General features: G+C 29.8%; 2 protein-coding genes across 5 annotated transcripts in view; one reads left to right on the forward strand and one right to left on the reverse strand.

The window, feature by feature from the left end:
• LOC118181365 (rho guanine nucleotide exchange factor 7-like) overlaps positions 1-6,615 on the reverse strand; it is an 84,917-nt gene extending 78,302 nt beyond the window's left edge. The window contains exon 1 of the mRNA XM_035350496.2: positions 6,437-6,615. The gene's annotated coding sequence lies outside the window, so the exon portion shown is untranslated. The remainder of the gene's footprint in view (positions 1-6,436) is intronic.
• A 285-nt stretch (positions 6,616-6,900) lies between these two features.
• LOC118195384 (peripheral plasma membrane protein CASK-like) overlaps positions 6,901-13,195 on the forward strand; it is a 312,734-nt gene continuing 306,439 nt past the window's right edge. For all 4 annotated transcript variants that reach the window (XM_085824783.1, XM_085824782.1, XM_085824780.1 and 1 more), the window contains exon 1: positions 6,901-7,332. In XM_085824783.1, coding sequence (XP_085680909.1) covers positions 7,265-7,332 — 68 coding nt within the window. In that variant the 5' untranslated portion in view covers positions 6,901-7,264. The remainder of the gene's footprint in view (positions 7,333-13,195) is intronic.

Raw genomic sequence — 13,195 nt, forward strand, 5'->3', positions numbered from 1 at the left:
TTTTTTTTATAAAAAATAAAAAATAATCTAGAAACCAATGTATTTTAGAAACCCTTGTCTACAGAAACCTCCCCGACACGAATATGCATATCAATAAAAAGAAACTAAAAAAGAACTATACATAATCCATATAAACCAATAAGAAACAAAAAGTACTAATTCACAATTTTTAAAAAAACAAATATATATTTAAAAATATAATTTCATATTTAGAAAATACTTAAATACTACAGAAAAAATTAAAAAAAAAAAAAAAAAAAATACTTAAAGCAAGCAAATAGCAAGTTTCAATTCCAACCTACCTACCACATGAGCGTTGGGGTTTGCAAAAGTGTTGTTAAAGAGAAGTAAGAGTGTTCTTCAAATTATATAGATGGCGCCTATGCAGATAAAGCCGAGTGCCAAGCCGCTATTTTTGTTATATTAAAAATTTTTTGTAAACATTAATATTAAAATAAAATTAAATTAAAAATCCTAAAGGTAGTAATTATCAATTATTTAGGGAGCCAATCAAGAGATGTAAGTTTGCTTGAAGAAAAATAAAGTGGTATTGTGAATTAAAAAATGTAAACTGTTTGTAATGCGAAATGTGTGCCCTGCCGAAAAACTGTGCAAAAATTGTAAATAACGTCAAGTGAAAATTTTTTTTGTGTGAAAACTGCAAATTAAAGTAATTAAGTAAAACTAAAATGTTTTAAAATTAAAGTTTAAAAGTAAAATTTCCTAAAATTTTTTTAAACAAAGTCCTAAAAAACCTCTAAAAAAATTCCCAGAAATTCCTTAAGGAAGTTAATTAAAAGTTATATTTAATGAAGGAAAAAATTAAAAGTTTAATGAACTTGATTTCAATTGGTATATCAAAACTTAACTAAATACTGGCTAAAGTATGGAAAATTAGAAGAAGATTAAAATCTTCACTCAATTCGGGCTATAATTGAGACTTTTGAAAAGAGTTGGCCCTTTATTAGTAAAAGGAAAGAATCCAGTATTGATTAAATATACATATTTACAATAAAAATTTACAAGATAATTTCTTTACTCTGCTATATCCTTCATTACCCTCCAGCTAAGGTTTAAGGTAATGTTATCATATCCAAAAGAGCCAAAAAATTATAAAGTAAAGTCAATGCCTGCCTTTTTAATATATAAATTAATAAATTTTGGTGGTACTTGGTTATCAACTAGAACATTAATTAGCTTTATTATTTCTTCCTTTAAATTGTCTATTTCAGTACATATATTTTTTATTCTGATTATTTGGCTATGAAATGTGTTTTCTATTACTTTTCTAGAGATATTAGAGTTCCAATTAATTAGTTTAATAGTATGAAAATGAAGATTCCTTCTTTTATCAAATAATTTAATTTTGCTGTGTTTAATAATTTGCAGGTGTAGGTATTCAATAGTATTTTGATTCGTATTCGTTTTATTAAGTGTTAAACTATTTGGGTAAATTTTGAATTGCTCAAAAGTAGAATTATTATTGAAAGTTATAATATCATCTATGTATCTAAAAGTATGAGCAAATAGCTTTAATTCATTTTTATTTAAACTTAGTTGGAATTTATATTCAAAAGTAAAAATAAATAGGTTACAAATTTGTGTAGAATTGTTTGCTCCCATAGGAATTCCTCTAACTTGCTGAAAGATCTTATTATTGAATTTAATGTAGTTATTAAATAATGCACAATTCAGATAAGTATTCCCTCTTTCAATACAAAGGATGTCAAGTATGTCAGGAAAAAGTTGTGGAAGTTGCATTAAACTAGTAAAAATTTCTTCTAATGGTAGAGAAGTATAAAGGTTTTCAAAGTCATAGCAGTTAATGTTCTCGATTGTTAAATTTTTAAAACTGCTGAGAACTGGAGCATTATTAAAAATAATCCAACTATAATTGTGTTGTTTGTTAACGAGTTGTTTATATACTTATATCTAAAAATAGAGAAATACAGTAGTAACAAAAATATTTCATAGTCATTTAATACAAAGTCATAGTCATTCAATACAAATGTATATAAGAAACTAAGTAATTTAGCAGTAAAAATGAAATCTAAAAGTACATTGGCCACAACAAGTAAATTGATTTTCCAATTCACACATCAACCTCAAAAGCATCAAGGTACCAGTTATTAGGTGCTACTTATGAATAATGGATACTTGATTATCTAGTACCTGCAAATACACATAAAGCAGCATATTTGCTCCTTTTGGCAATAAAAATGACTTATTTTGTTTTCTAGCAAGTATTGTTCAGAAATCACATTCAAAATTGCCTCAAACCATTAAAATGAATGAATAAATAAATACAATAAAATTAAAAAAATTCCCTCACTTTTCCTTAGCCCCTTTCAAAATGAAAAAGAATGTGAACAAAAAAGAAATAAAAATGTTATTTTTGTATAAGAATTTAGAACAGTTAATGACTGTTAAATGCTTATGTGAATCGGAGTCATGGGTTAATATTTTTGGCAATATATTAGTGGGTACTGGATAAAAATAAGTACTAGGACAAAATATAACTTTAAACTTTTGAAATAACTAAATACAAAAGGTCACTACTTTTAAAGTATCTGAATACTCTTGGAAGGTACTGGATTTTACCATTAATGTCACAGCATCAGTTCGGACAGGTATGAAAAGAGACATTTTCATAATGATCACAGAAAAGAAAATTGTAAGAGATATATAATCTAAATGACTAATTAGGTGTTACTGTTGTGGAAAATCCATTAGCAATATTTCTGCCATGTCACATGTTTCTAGTTTTGCCATAAATGACATTTTAATAAAGTAGAAAAAATGCATAACATGTCATCTGTTTCACAGAGATATGAAAGTGCTATAAAAATTATGAAACAAAACTTCATGGTAATAGATGACATTCCCTATTGAGATAAGCACAATAATAATCATCCCAAAGGCCTAATGTTTCAGCATGTTAAATTTGATAGTAGTGGAGCCATGACATGAGCTATAAAATGATGAATCTCATTACACAGGCAGTCTGATGAACATATGCAGATGAGACTAGAAGAGAAACACGCTAATGTGACAATCAAAATCGTAAAACAACCTTGTATTTAGCGTAGGTATAATGAAACACTCAATCGATTTCGAGGGCAGCTAAAGGTCTCTCCTCATCAGGAGAAAGAAATACCTAGAAAGAAGAAAATAAAGGAGAAGGAGTCTCAGAAACACGTGGTCCTTATCAGCACTGCACGTGGTTATAACTGGATTTTTAATCAGAGTTGCACTGGCCACCTACTTTTACGGAGCCAGGCTATCTGATCAAGCATAAAGGACAAGAAAAATTTGAAGTTCAGATTTTGAGCGTGAAGGTGCATTTGCCCCTCGCTCCCTATTTTAACTTCGCTGATTTTTCTTGTCCTTTATGCTTGATCAGATAGCCTGGCTCAGTAAAAGTAGGCGGACAGTGCAACTCTGATTAAAAATCCAGCTATAGCCACGTGCAGTGCTGATAAGGACCACGTGTTTCTAAGACTCCTTCTCCTTAATTTTCTTCTTTCTAGGTATTTCTTTCTCCTGATGAGGAGGGACCTTTAGCTGCCCTCGAAATCGATTGAGTGTTTCATTATACCTACGCTAAATACAATCAAAAGTCGTTAATCCGGACTCATCGGGACTTCGGCGATTCCGGATTATCGATTTTTCCGGATTATAGATCATCAGTTTAAATCGCGAAAGATGGCATGCAGAAATTCTAAAATTAAAAATATGAAACCGTAATTTATGAAATAAAGAACAATTATGATCTAAAGGGTATCAAAATTTGCAAAAAGAAAAAGCTTAATATTTATTTGTTTACTTTATTAAACATTTCTTTCAATGTAAGTTGTTTAAGTTTTGCTTCGTTTCATGTGATAATACTTTCTCTTTAATTCTATTAAACAGACATAATTTCTTGTTCAGTTACAAAGTTCCGCTGTTCAAGTCCTATAATTGCTGTGTCGAGAACACCGACTAATTTGTCAATCGAAATTTTTTTGTTTTCAATAACCTCTGTCACTTTTCTTCGCTATCGGAAGCGAATTATAATAACGAGGAACTTGTTTTAAATCATATCAAAGACGGAGCATATCGAGATGAAATACTACATTTGGTAAGGAATTATAAGCCAAATAAAATAAAAACATCTGTGCTGAAAGATCAACTTCCAATTCATTACGCGCCTGCCGCGGCGTTCCCCCCGCCGAGCAACGTGAAATTGATAAACAGATTTCGGATTTCAAAACATACTTTCGCTTTAGATCCTTTACATATTAACAAGTATATATCGGAAATTCTATTTGATATAATCGAAGTTTAAGCTTACTTTTATAAAATTGCTCTTACAGTCTGCAAAAAATAATGAGCCGGATCCAATTCGAAAATTAAGGAACAACGCAATCATCAACATTAACTGAAATAGATAATTAGATAATTTTAGCTTATACGTCCATTATGCATAAAACGCGCACGCGAAAACGTATTCTGCACTTGCGCACACTCATATGCGCAGTCGTAAAAGGTCTTATGCGCACGCATAAACGCCTATGCGCATGTCTCAATGCGGCGCATGCGCAGAAAGTTTTTAGTTTTGAGGTCCGGATTATAGATCACTCCGAATTAACAACTTTTGACTGTACAAGGTTGTTTTTACGATTTTGATATGCAGATGAGTGTGGAGGCTAGGTGAACAGTACTTATCCTACTGTATTGAGCTCAGAGTGAAATATGACAGTGGGAATATAATCTTTTCGGCTGACTATAAGCAAAATCATTAAAAGTTAGTGAATTTGCTAACATAACTGACACATACTAAAAACTAGAACTCCTCTATTAGGTACTTTTCCGTTTCGCCGGCACAAACGATAAAGTCGCCAATAATGGTACAACTGATGCCAAACGGCATATCTTCGCTGGTAACCTTTTACGCTTCCTTTTCAAAACAAGTTGCAAACAAACTTTTCTTATTAGATTGATTGTTTATTTCAATACTGGCATATAATCGCATAGAATGTTTACAAGATAGTTAAATTTTATGCACCAAGACCATTCGCGGTTATTAAGTCAATTCGAATGCAATCACACTAAAATCAATTCGAATGCAATCACACAAAAGGCGAAAATATAAAAAAGGCAAAATCAAGGGTTAAATTCACCAATTCTAACGAGAATGCACTAGCGAAGTGAAGCACTGCGGTTTTACATAATTTCTGAGTAAGCTATTCGTACGAATTGAAATAATTCTCGCATTTCAACTTGTATTCCAAATTAAGATTTCACATGAAATTACTGAGAGAATTTGATTTTTGGAGCGTAGTTTACGTGAGATGAGATCACTTCGGGTTACGTGACACGAACCGGCGAACCAGGATGTTGAACCATGAAAGCATAGCAAATTCTTAAATTAATGTCTTTTTACAAATTTATTGTCTTTATTTATCGGCTTTTTACAAAATTTTAAACCATATTAAAATGTTTATGCCTTCAAAATAAAAAATTCTTAGAACTAACATATTTTATGTGTATACTGTATGCTGTCGCCAACAAAGTCTGCTTGGCAAGATTTGCGCCGGCGAAACGGAAAAGTACCCTCTATTACTATCTTATTCCCATAATACCTTCCACAAATTCTTAATTCATAATTAATATGAAAATTGAAACTTTACATCACATATTAAATACAATAAAATTTACTTTAAATTCTATTATCGTATAAAAATTTAATAATACCTTCCACAAATTCTTAATTCATAATTAATATGAAAATTGAAACTTTACATCACATATTAAATACAATAAAATTTACTTTAAATTCTATTATCGTATAAAAATTTAATGTGAACCACAATTAAAATTAATGGAACTTTTATCCTGTAAAACACATACGAAAAAAAAAAAAAAAAAACAACTTAGGAATATTCTAAGAAACATTAAGACACACACAAAAAATTATATTTAAATCAAAACATACAGCTTAAAAAAAGCGCCTGAAAAATATAAGAAATTTTAATGACATTAAAAACACTGCAAAATTATATATTACTTTTAAGGTTTCTTCACAAATACGTATTCAAATAAATTTAATTTTCTAAAGAAAAATTTAATTGGCTTGTTTAGGGAAAAACTGTAGTGTATTGTGGAATAAATCAGCATAATCTGTTTTACAACACCATTTCTATTACTTTCAGATGGATATTCGAATGTTTAATAATACAAAACAATGTTTCTTATGATTCTGAATGTTCTATGCTACAAAATGTTATTTATATACATTCTTTTGATTGCTCAATTATTTCCACAAACAGAGCTGATATCTAATATTTACAAATAAATACTTCATGACATCGCAATTATATAGTTTTGAAAAATAAGAAAAGTATCAAATGCATTAGGTAACTACAAAACATAGAAAATAGTAAGTACCACTTACTAACTCAGCAATAACAAGAATAAATAACGTATTGTTTCCGGAATGAATGGTTTAAACATAAATCTAAAAATGTTATCAATTCATAAAAAAGATAACTGAATAACATAGTGGATGAAAAGTGGCAACATATGATGATATGTACATAACGTGAAAAAAATAACTGTCCCTTACAACACTTATCAAAAATCAACAAAAATGACGGATGCGGTTATTAAGTAGCAAACGGTTATGATCAAAGTGAAAAGCTAAAGTTATCATTTTAAATGAATTATTTGTGCCAAATATTTGCAAGTCCACGTAAAAATAAGAAAAATTTATTTTCACACCACAATTATTATTTTACGGAGTTATTCATTCAGATTTAATTTACATCACGCTTCAAAGAAAACCAAAACAACAGTAAATAAGAAGCAAAATTTGACCTCAACACGCATGCGTTTGGTTTCGTCTGTGCTCAACCAGTTCGTCGGCTAATGTACTTCGCGGCGTGAGGAAGCATTTAATCGGCGATTTCGAAGCAAACATGTGTTTAAATGCACATATAATTTAGAGAGCTGTGCTTTGCTATATTGTTTATTTTTAGTAGAATAAATTTAAAGAATTGACTGCATTTTTTTTAAAAATTTGTAATTCATTTTGTAATTTGAAAGCAACGTACAAAATTTTGTTAATTTCAAAATGTGCCTGTAGTAATATGTTTCTTTTCTTGTAGTTTGAGGCCGTATAATTTGCTTTTCATTAATATAATGTGTTTTAATGGAATATTGTGAATGAACAAGTTCGGTGCATGTGAACATATCCCAAACTTTAAAAAAATTTGATAAATATATGAAAATGATGGCGGAGGATGAAATTTTATTTGATGATGTCTACGAATTGCGAGAAATTATTGGCAAGTAAGTAAATCATTTTTGGTGCTAAGTTGGTAAGTTGTGTTATATTTTTAATGAAAAATACACCAGGTTGTTTAAAATATAGAATTTTAATCTTGTTTTTATTTGTTCCTGAAATCATAAACCAGTTCATTTCAGAACTGCTTTTATGTGGTAGTTTAAAAAGTATTTTGACATCGTGTGAATTCACATTACATTCTGAAATTGTCTTTGAAATACAATGAAGTTCATTCAGTTATATTTAAGTATATATTGAGCTGTGAAAGTTGTTGGAAGTAGTTAAACACCTTTTCACTTAAACACCTTTTAAGGCAATACACTGCTAAATATTTTATCTTGATTTCTATTAAGTATATTGAATTTCTTACTGTAATAGAACGATACTAACAATACTAGTCAGAGAGAAGTAATGTTTTTTAATAATAAGCATTTTCATATGAATGATAATGAACATTTTCTTTCTTTTCATGACGACTCGTATGTGTGTGTGTATATATATAGAGAGAGACAGAGTAATTACGTTAAATGGCTAAAACTTAAAGTGCTTTCCAAAGGAATGTGAAATATTTTTTACAACTTCTTGGGTTAAGTTTTTTAAAAAAACTGAGGCTAAAGATAATATACATGGTTCTGTTTTTTAAGATACTTTTGCTTGGCTGCATAGTTTTGCAACATCATGTAATGTAATGTTGATAGTAAATTTATAACAAATAGCTATGTTCTTATGAGAAAGTTTCCGTGAACTTTCTTTTTTTATTACCCAAGTAGAAAATTTTTTGTTTTGTGCATTTTTCTTACTGGTGTTAAATGAAATTTGATTTCATTATCTCTATTAGTTTTAATTGTACTACTGTGAGCAGTATTTGAACTATTTTGCTTCTAAATAAATAATCTTGCATATAGAAAAAAATATCAAATTTTTTAAAACTGATTTTTTCAGGAAGGCATTGGTATAAAAAATTCATTAAGACAAAAATGATTAATATTGTAAATGCATTGAGATAAATGGGCAGTTTTGTTATATTTAAAGCTGTAAGTGGACATGATATAAAATATAAAAATGTATATAAATGTATATATAATGGATATAAAATATAAAAATGTATATATAATAAATGTATATATAATGTATATATAATAAAAATGTACATATAAGTTATTAACTGCATATCTATAAATTTTGTAATTGTTCTTTAACTGGAAACAGTAAACTTCTGTAAAAAATCCCAGTGATGCCTAATAAGCTTTAGTAAATTATATTTTTCTATGTTGACACTAATTATATATTATATATATTTTAAATGTGTTTATTAATAATATTACATTATATATGGAAACTGTTTTTCAGAGTAACATTCTTGTTATCAGTTGTGTAGCTGTTCTCATGAAATATTAAGTTTTGAAACTATAAATTATAAACAGTTAATCTAAAAATTAATTTATTAAAAATAGATATTCACATACTGCTAAAATTTGAGATTCATATTTAATCTGTTTTCATTATTTATATTCTAAAATTTAAAAATAATATTTCGTATTACATGGATTTAAAAAGTTTAAGCTATGTATATTTTCTTTATGCAAAAGAATGCATGAACAATTTATATAATTAGTTTTAAACACACTTTTGCATTCATATGAGTTTAATATTTTAATTATGAGATTTATATAATTTTAACTTTATTATATTCAAAATATTTTATTATTATCTTTAACATCTTTTAATTAACATTTTACAAATCATTCAATTAAATGCATTCATTCAAAAAAATTTGTGTATTTATGTTTGAATGTACTTTTTGATTGTTTAATAGAATACATCCGTTACATTTATGTGAGGATATAATATTCGCTGATGTATATATATTTGATGCATTTGAGAAATATGCTGCCCATTGTTTTGAGGGAGGGGGTAGGTGAATAATATTTCATTTTTATAAAAATTTGCTGATATCCATGTGTGGTGGTTAGTACTGGCTGATGGTTTCCCATGCCTTTGCGACTGAGTCACACATTCCACAAAGCCCTTAAATCATTAATTATTTTTTAAAAAATAAGAAATTTATCTTAATATCAATTTCTCACTTTCCAAATCTGCCATTTGAAAGAGAAGTGCAAGATCCTCGGATTTCATCCCTCAGTGGCCCATCACATCAATAAAACCTAGGATACAGCTTAAGCAGGTAATTCTTATAGGTGTTATCTAAATTAAATAATCCATTCAAATCTTAAGAAACTTGCAAGATGAAGGATACTTAATATTTTATGTAATGATAAGAATAATTCTCAGTCATATATGATGGATTATGCATGTCTTTGATATCTACCTTATCAGTTATACTTGTCTTTTATTACTGCTCTTACATTAAGTAACTTATAAATGAAAAACTGCTTTTTTTTTTTTTTTTTGGTTTTGTTTGCTTATACTGAAATTGATACATATCATTTTTGCATACTGTTATATCATAAATAGTAATTGCTATTTTCTTTTCTACATAATATTGACTACTTTCAAGTAATCAGTATTATGTAGAAAGCTAAAGTAAGTAGTAGGTAGTAGTAACTAAAAATGAGAATTTTTTTTAAGAAGAAAATTAATTCAAATCTGTTCCTGTCATAAATCAAAAAAATTCCTGTCATAGCTTTAAATATATATTACTAATTCACTTTTTATTGTTGTATTTTAATTTTTGGTTTTGCTGATTATTCACGTTTCTAAAATATCGCAAAATGTATTTTTTAATTAATTAATAAGTTGCTTATCTATTGGTGTAAATATATATAAAAAATAGAAAATATCTGCTAGTAGCATTTATAAAATATCAATGTAAAATCAAATACTGTAAAAATTTTTAATTAAAAAGCAAATGTGTTAAATAAACTTAAATATAATGAATGCAAAAATTTTGGAAACTAATTACTAGGTGTTTATAGCGCAAATCGCGCTATGTTCTGCTCCAGTTTTAGGTCCTAAATCGCGCGTCTCAAAAACGCATTCATAACGTCTTCGTTTGATGTAATCCTGATTGATTCTCGATAAGCCACGTTGTTTTTTGAACAAGAATATAAATTAACAGTTATTACTGTATTTTTTCCTTGCATTTTGGGAGGGGGGGAAAGAAATTAAATTTTGTAGCTCCTTTTACAGAACAGCAAGTAGTGGATTATTTTCCGTGTGATGGAACCCTACCATTAAAAAAAAAGTGTGAATTAATGGACGCGATATTGTCAGCTGAATATGGCCGACAAAGTAATAGATTGAAACAAGTGCGTGTGAGAAGTTCTCAGCGTTCTATAGAGCTTTGGGTAAAATCAGAGGGCCTAACAAAATAGTGGAGATCGACGAAAGCCTTTTCACGAAGCGGCTATTATTACTGACGCATCTCCTTCAGAATTCTGCTAGAACTATTAGCGAAACTTTGGCGAGATTACCTACCAACTTTCACGGTTCGACGGTAGCTAACTTTTGCGATCGACGGTATACTTTTTTAAATTAGCTACATCATGAATTCAGAGCATATTTATTTAAATTAATCATTTAGGAAAAAAAAAAAAAAAAATATATATATTTTTAACTGCATCTCTTGCTTTTAAACAACGTAGTTTGTTAATCAATAGGTTTGAAAGTTAAATATCGTATGTTTTGCCGAATAAGACGCGAATGAAAAATTAACGCATTTACAGTGAACGACATTTGAATTAAATGAACGCAAAACTGTGTTTCGAGACTAATGGCCCATTTGGGCTAAAAATTTTATTTTTATCATAACGCATGGAGTTCAAATTATATATTATACGCTTACTTCCTGAATGTGACTAGAAAACAGGAATAGTCTAATAACGATTCTATATACCGTAAGAAAAACTTCGTTTTCAATTTACACAAAACTTATTATTTAAAAAGGATTTAATTAAAATAATAAAATTACGTGGATTTTCAGTCTTTCCTCTGCAGTTTCGTTCTTTGTAAACCATTCCATTAGGATAATATGACTTCTACATAAAGCACTGAAATATATATTACTAATTCCCTTTTTGGTACTTTTCCGTTTTGCCGGCGCAGGCGATAAAGTCGCCAATAATGGTAACTGATGCTAAAGGGAATATCCTCGCTGGTAACCTTTTACGCCTCATTTTCAAAACAAGTCGCAGCCATTTCTTATCAGATTGATTGTTTCTTTCAATACCGGCATACAATTGCATAGAATTTTTAACACATAGTCCAGTTTTATGCCCTAAGGCAGTAACGTAGCAAGCATAACTGGTGCCCGGGGCAAAATACCTTTTTGGCGCCCCCCCCCCCACAATAAAAACTTTCAGTAATATAATGTATAAAATATATTCGTAATAAGAAAATATTGCAAATAATAATAAAATGTTCAATCTGCCATAAAATACTCAAAAATATATTAAGAATAGTCACTACCTAACTACACTAGCCTTGAATTCGGAAATGCATCTCTGTCGGCGGAAAAATCAGATATACGATGATCTAGAATTAGTTAAAAAAGCTGTTATTTATTTTACATATTTATATAAGTGTTTTTAAAAATTAGTTTTTAAACAATTAAAAGTTTAATATACATTATAGATAAATAAATATGTAGCAACTTGCCTACTACAACTCAACTCTGCCAGTCTTGGTAACCCATAGCAACCAAAAACAAAATAATATTTATTCTATTCAATTGTTATAATTATTTAATGATTTGTCTCAAAAAATTGTACTACCATAATTGGTGACCCGTATTTATTACGAATAGGAACCTTCAATGTTGCACGAATATGGAGTTTATATGTCAAAATTCTGAGCAGCAGTAAATTGTCCAGTGTGATGAGATGCAAATAAGATATTTTACCTGTCATTTCAAGCCTTGTGCTGCATTCCGGTGATTCAACATATTTCTGTCATAATTTCAGTGGATATATGTATCGTCTACTGCATTTGAGCCGCCAATTTCTCTGATTTCAAGTACCAAGAAACTGTGTCACTATATACATATTGATTATTTTTCTATACATATTATTATTGTGCATATTTGATTGATCTAAAGTGGTTGACAACGATGCTGCTTCCCAATTGGCGCGAGTGGCAATTAAGCTACAAACTTTTTGTCGCCGAGACCCATCGTTACGGTTCATTCAATCGGATTCAGTTGAGTCACATTACTGCCGACGAAACTCAATTTTGTACGCCGCGTTAGAATAAGAGGTACTGCAATCAGCTCGTGAAATAATTTTGAATTCACCGGCGACGGACAAATACAAATCTAAAAAAATTAATTTCTGAGACAGAATTAAGCAGTTGTTGCACGATATACGGATGGGTGATATGAGGCCTTCGCAATTGCCGTCTAAAATGTCAGACTTAGCAGCCGGTAACCTAACGGATAACATTCTTAAAACAACATGGATGAATAGACTCCCATCTAACATGCAAACCATTATAGCGGCCAGTAGAGAACCACTTAAAAATCTTCCCGAAATCGCTGATAAAATTCACGAGCTGGCCATTCCAGCGTAAATACACGCAGTGCAGACTGCTACTATTGTGGCGTTACAGACTCAAATTGATGATTTGTCCAAACAGGTTACTCAGTTAGTAGCGATCCAAGCTGAAGCTTTTCAGCGCAACCGCTCCACATCACGTGGTCGAAATACACGTCGTAGCCCACTGAGGAAACGTTATGAAGGCCAGGTATTCATAACCCGGCTATTTGTTTTTTACCACCACAAATTTGGAAACAAGGGAAACAAATGCCGCCCACCGTGTCGTTATAACGACCAGGGAAACGAGAAGGGCCGTTGCTCGAAGTTGTGAACGACAGCGGCCGGAATTTTGCACGCCTTTTCGTCATCGCAAAGA

The sequence above is a fragment of the Stegodyphus dumicola genome, chromosome 10 (assembly GCF_044657685.1).
Source record: "Stegodyphus dumicola isolate Sdum_Otavi_A_Nest chromosome 10, ASM4465768v1".
Lineage (NCBI taxonomy): Eukaryota > Metazoa > Arthropoda > Arachnida > Araneae > Eresidae > Stegodyphus > Stegodyphus dumicola.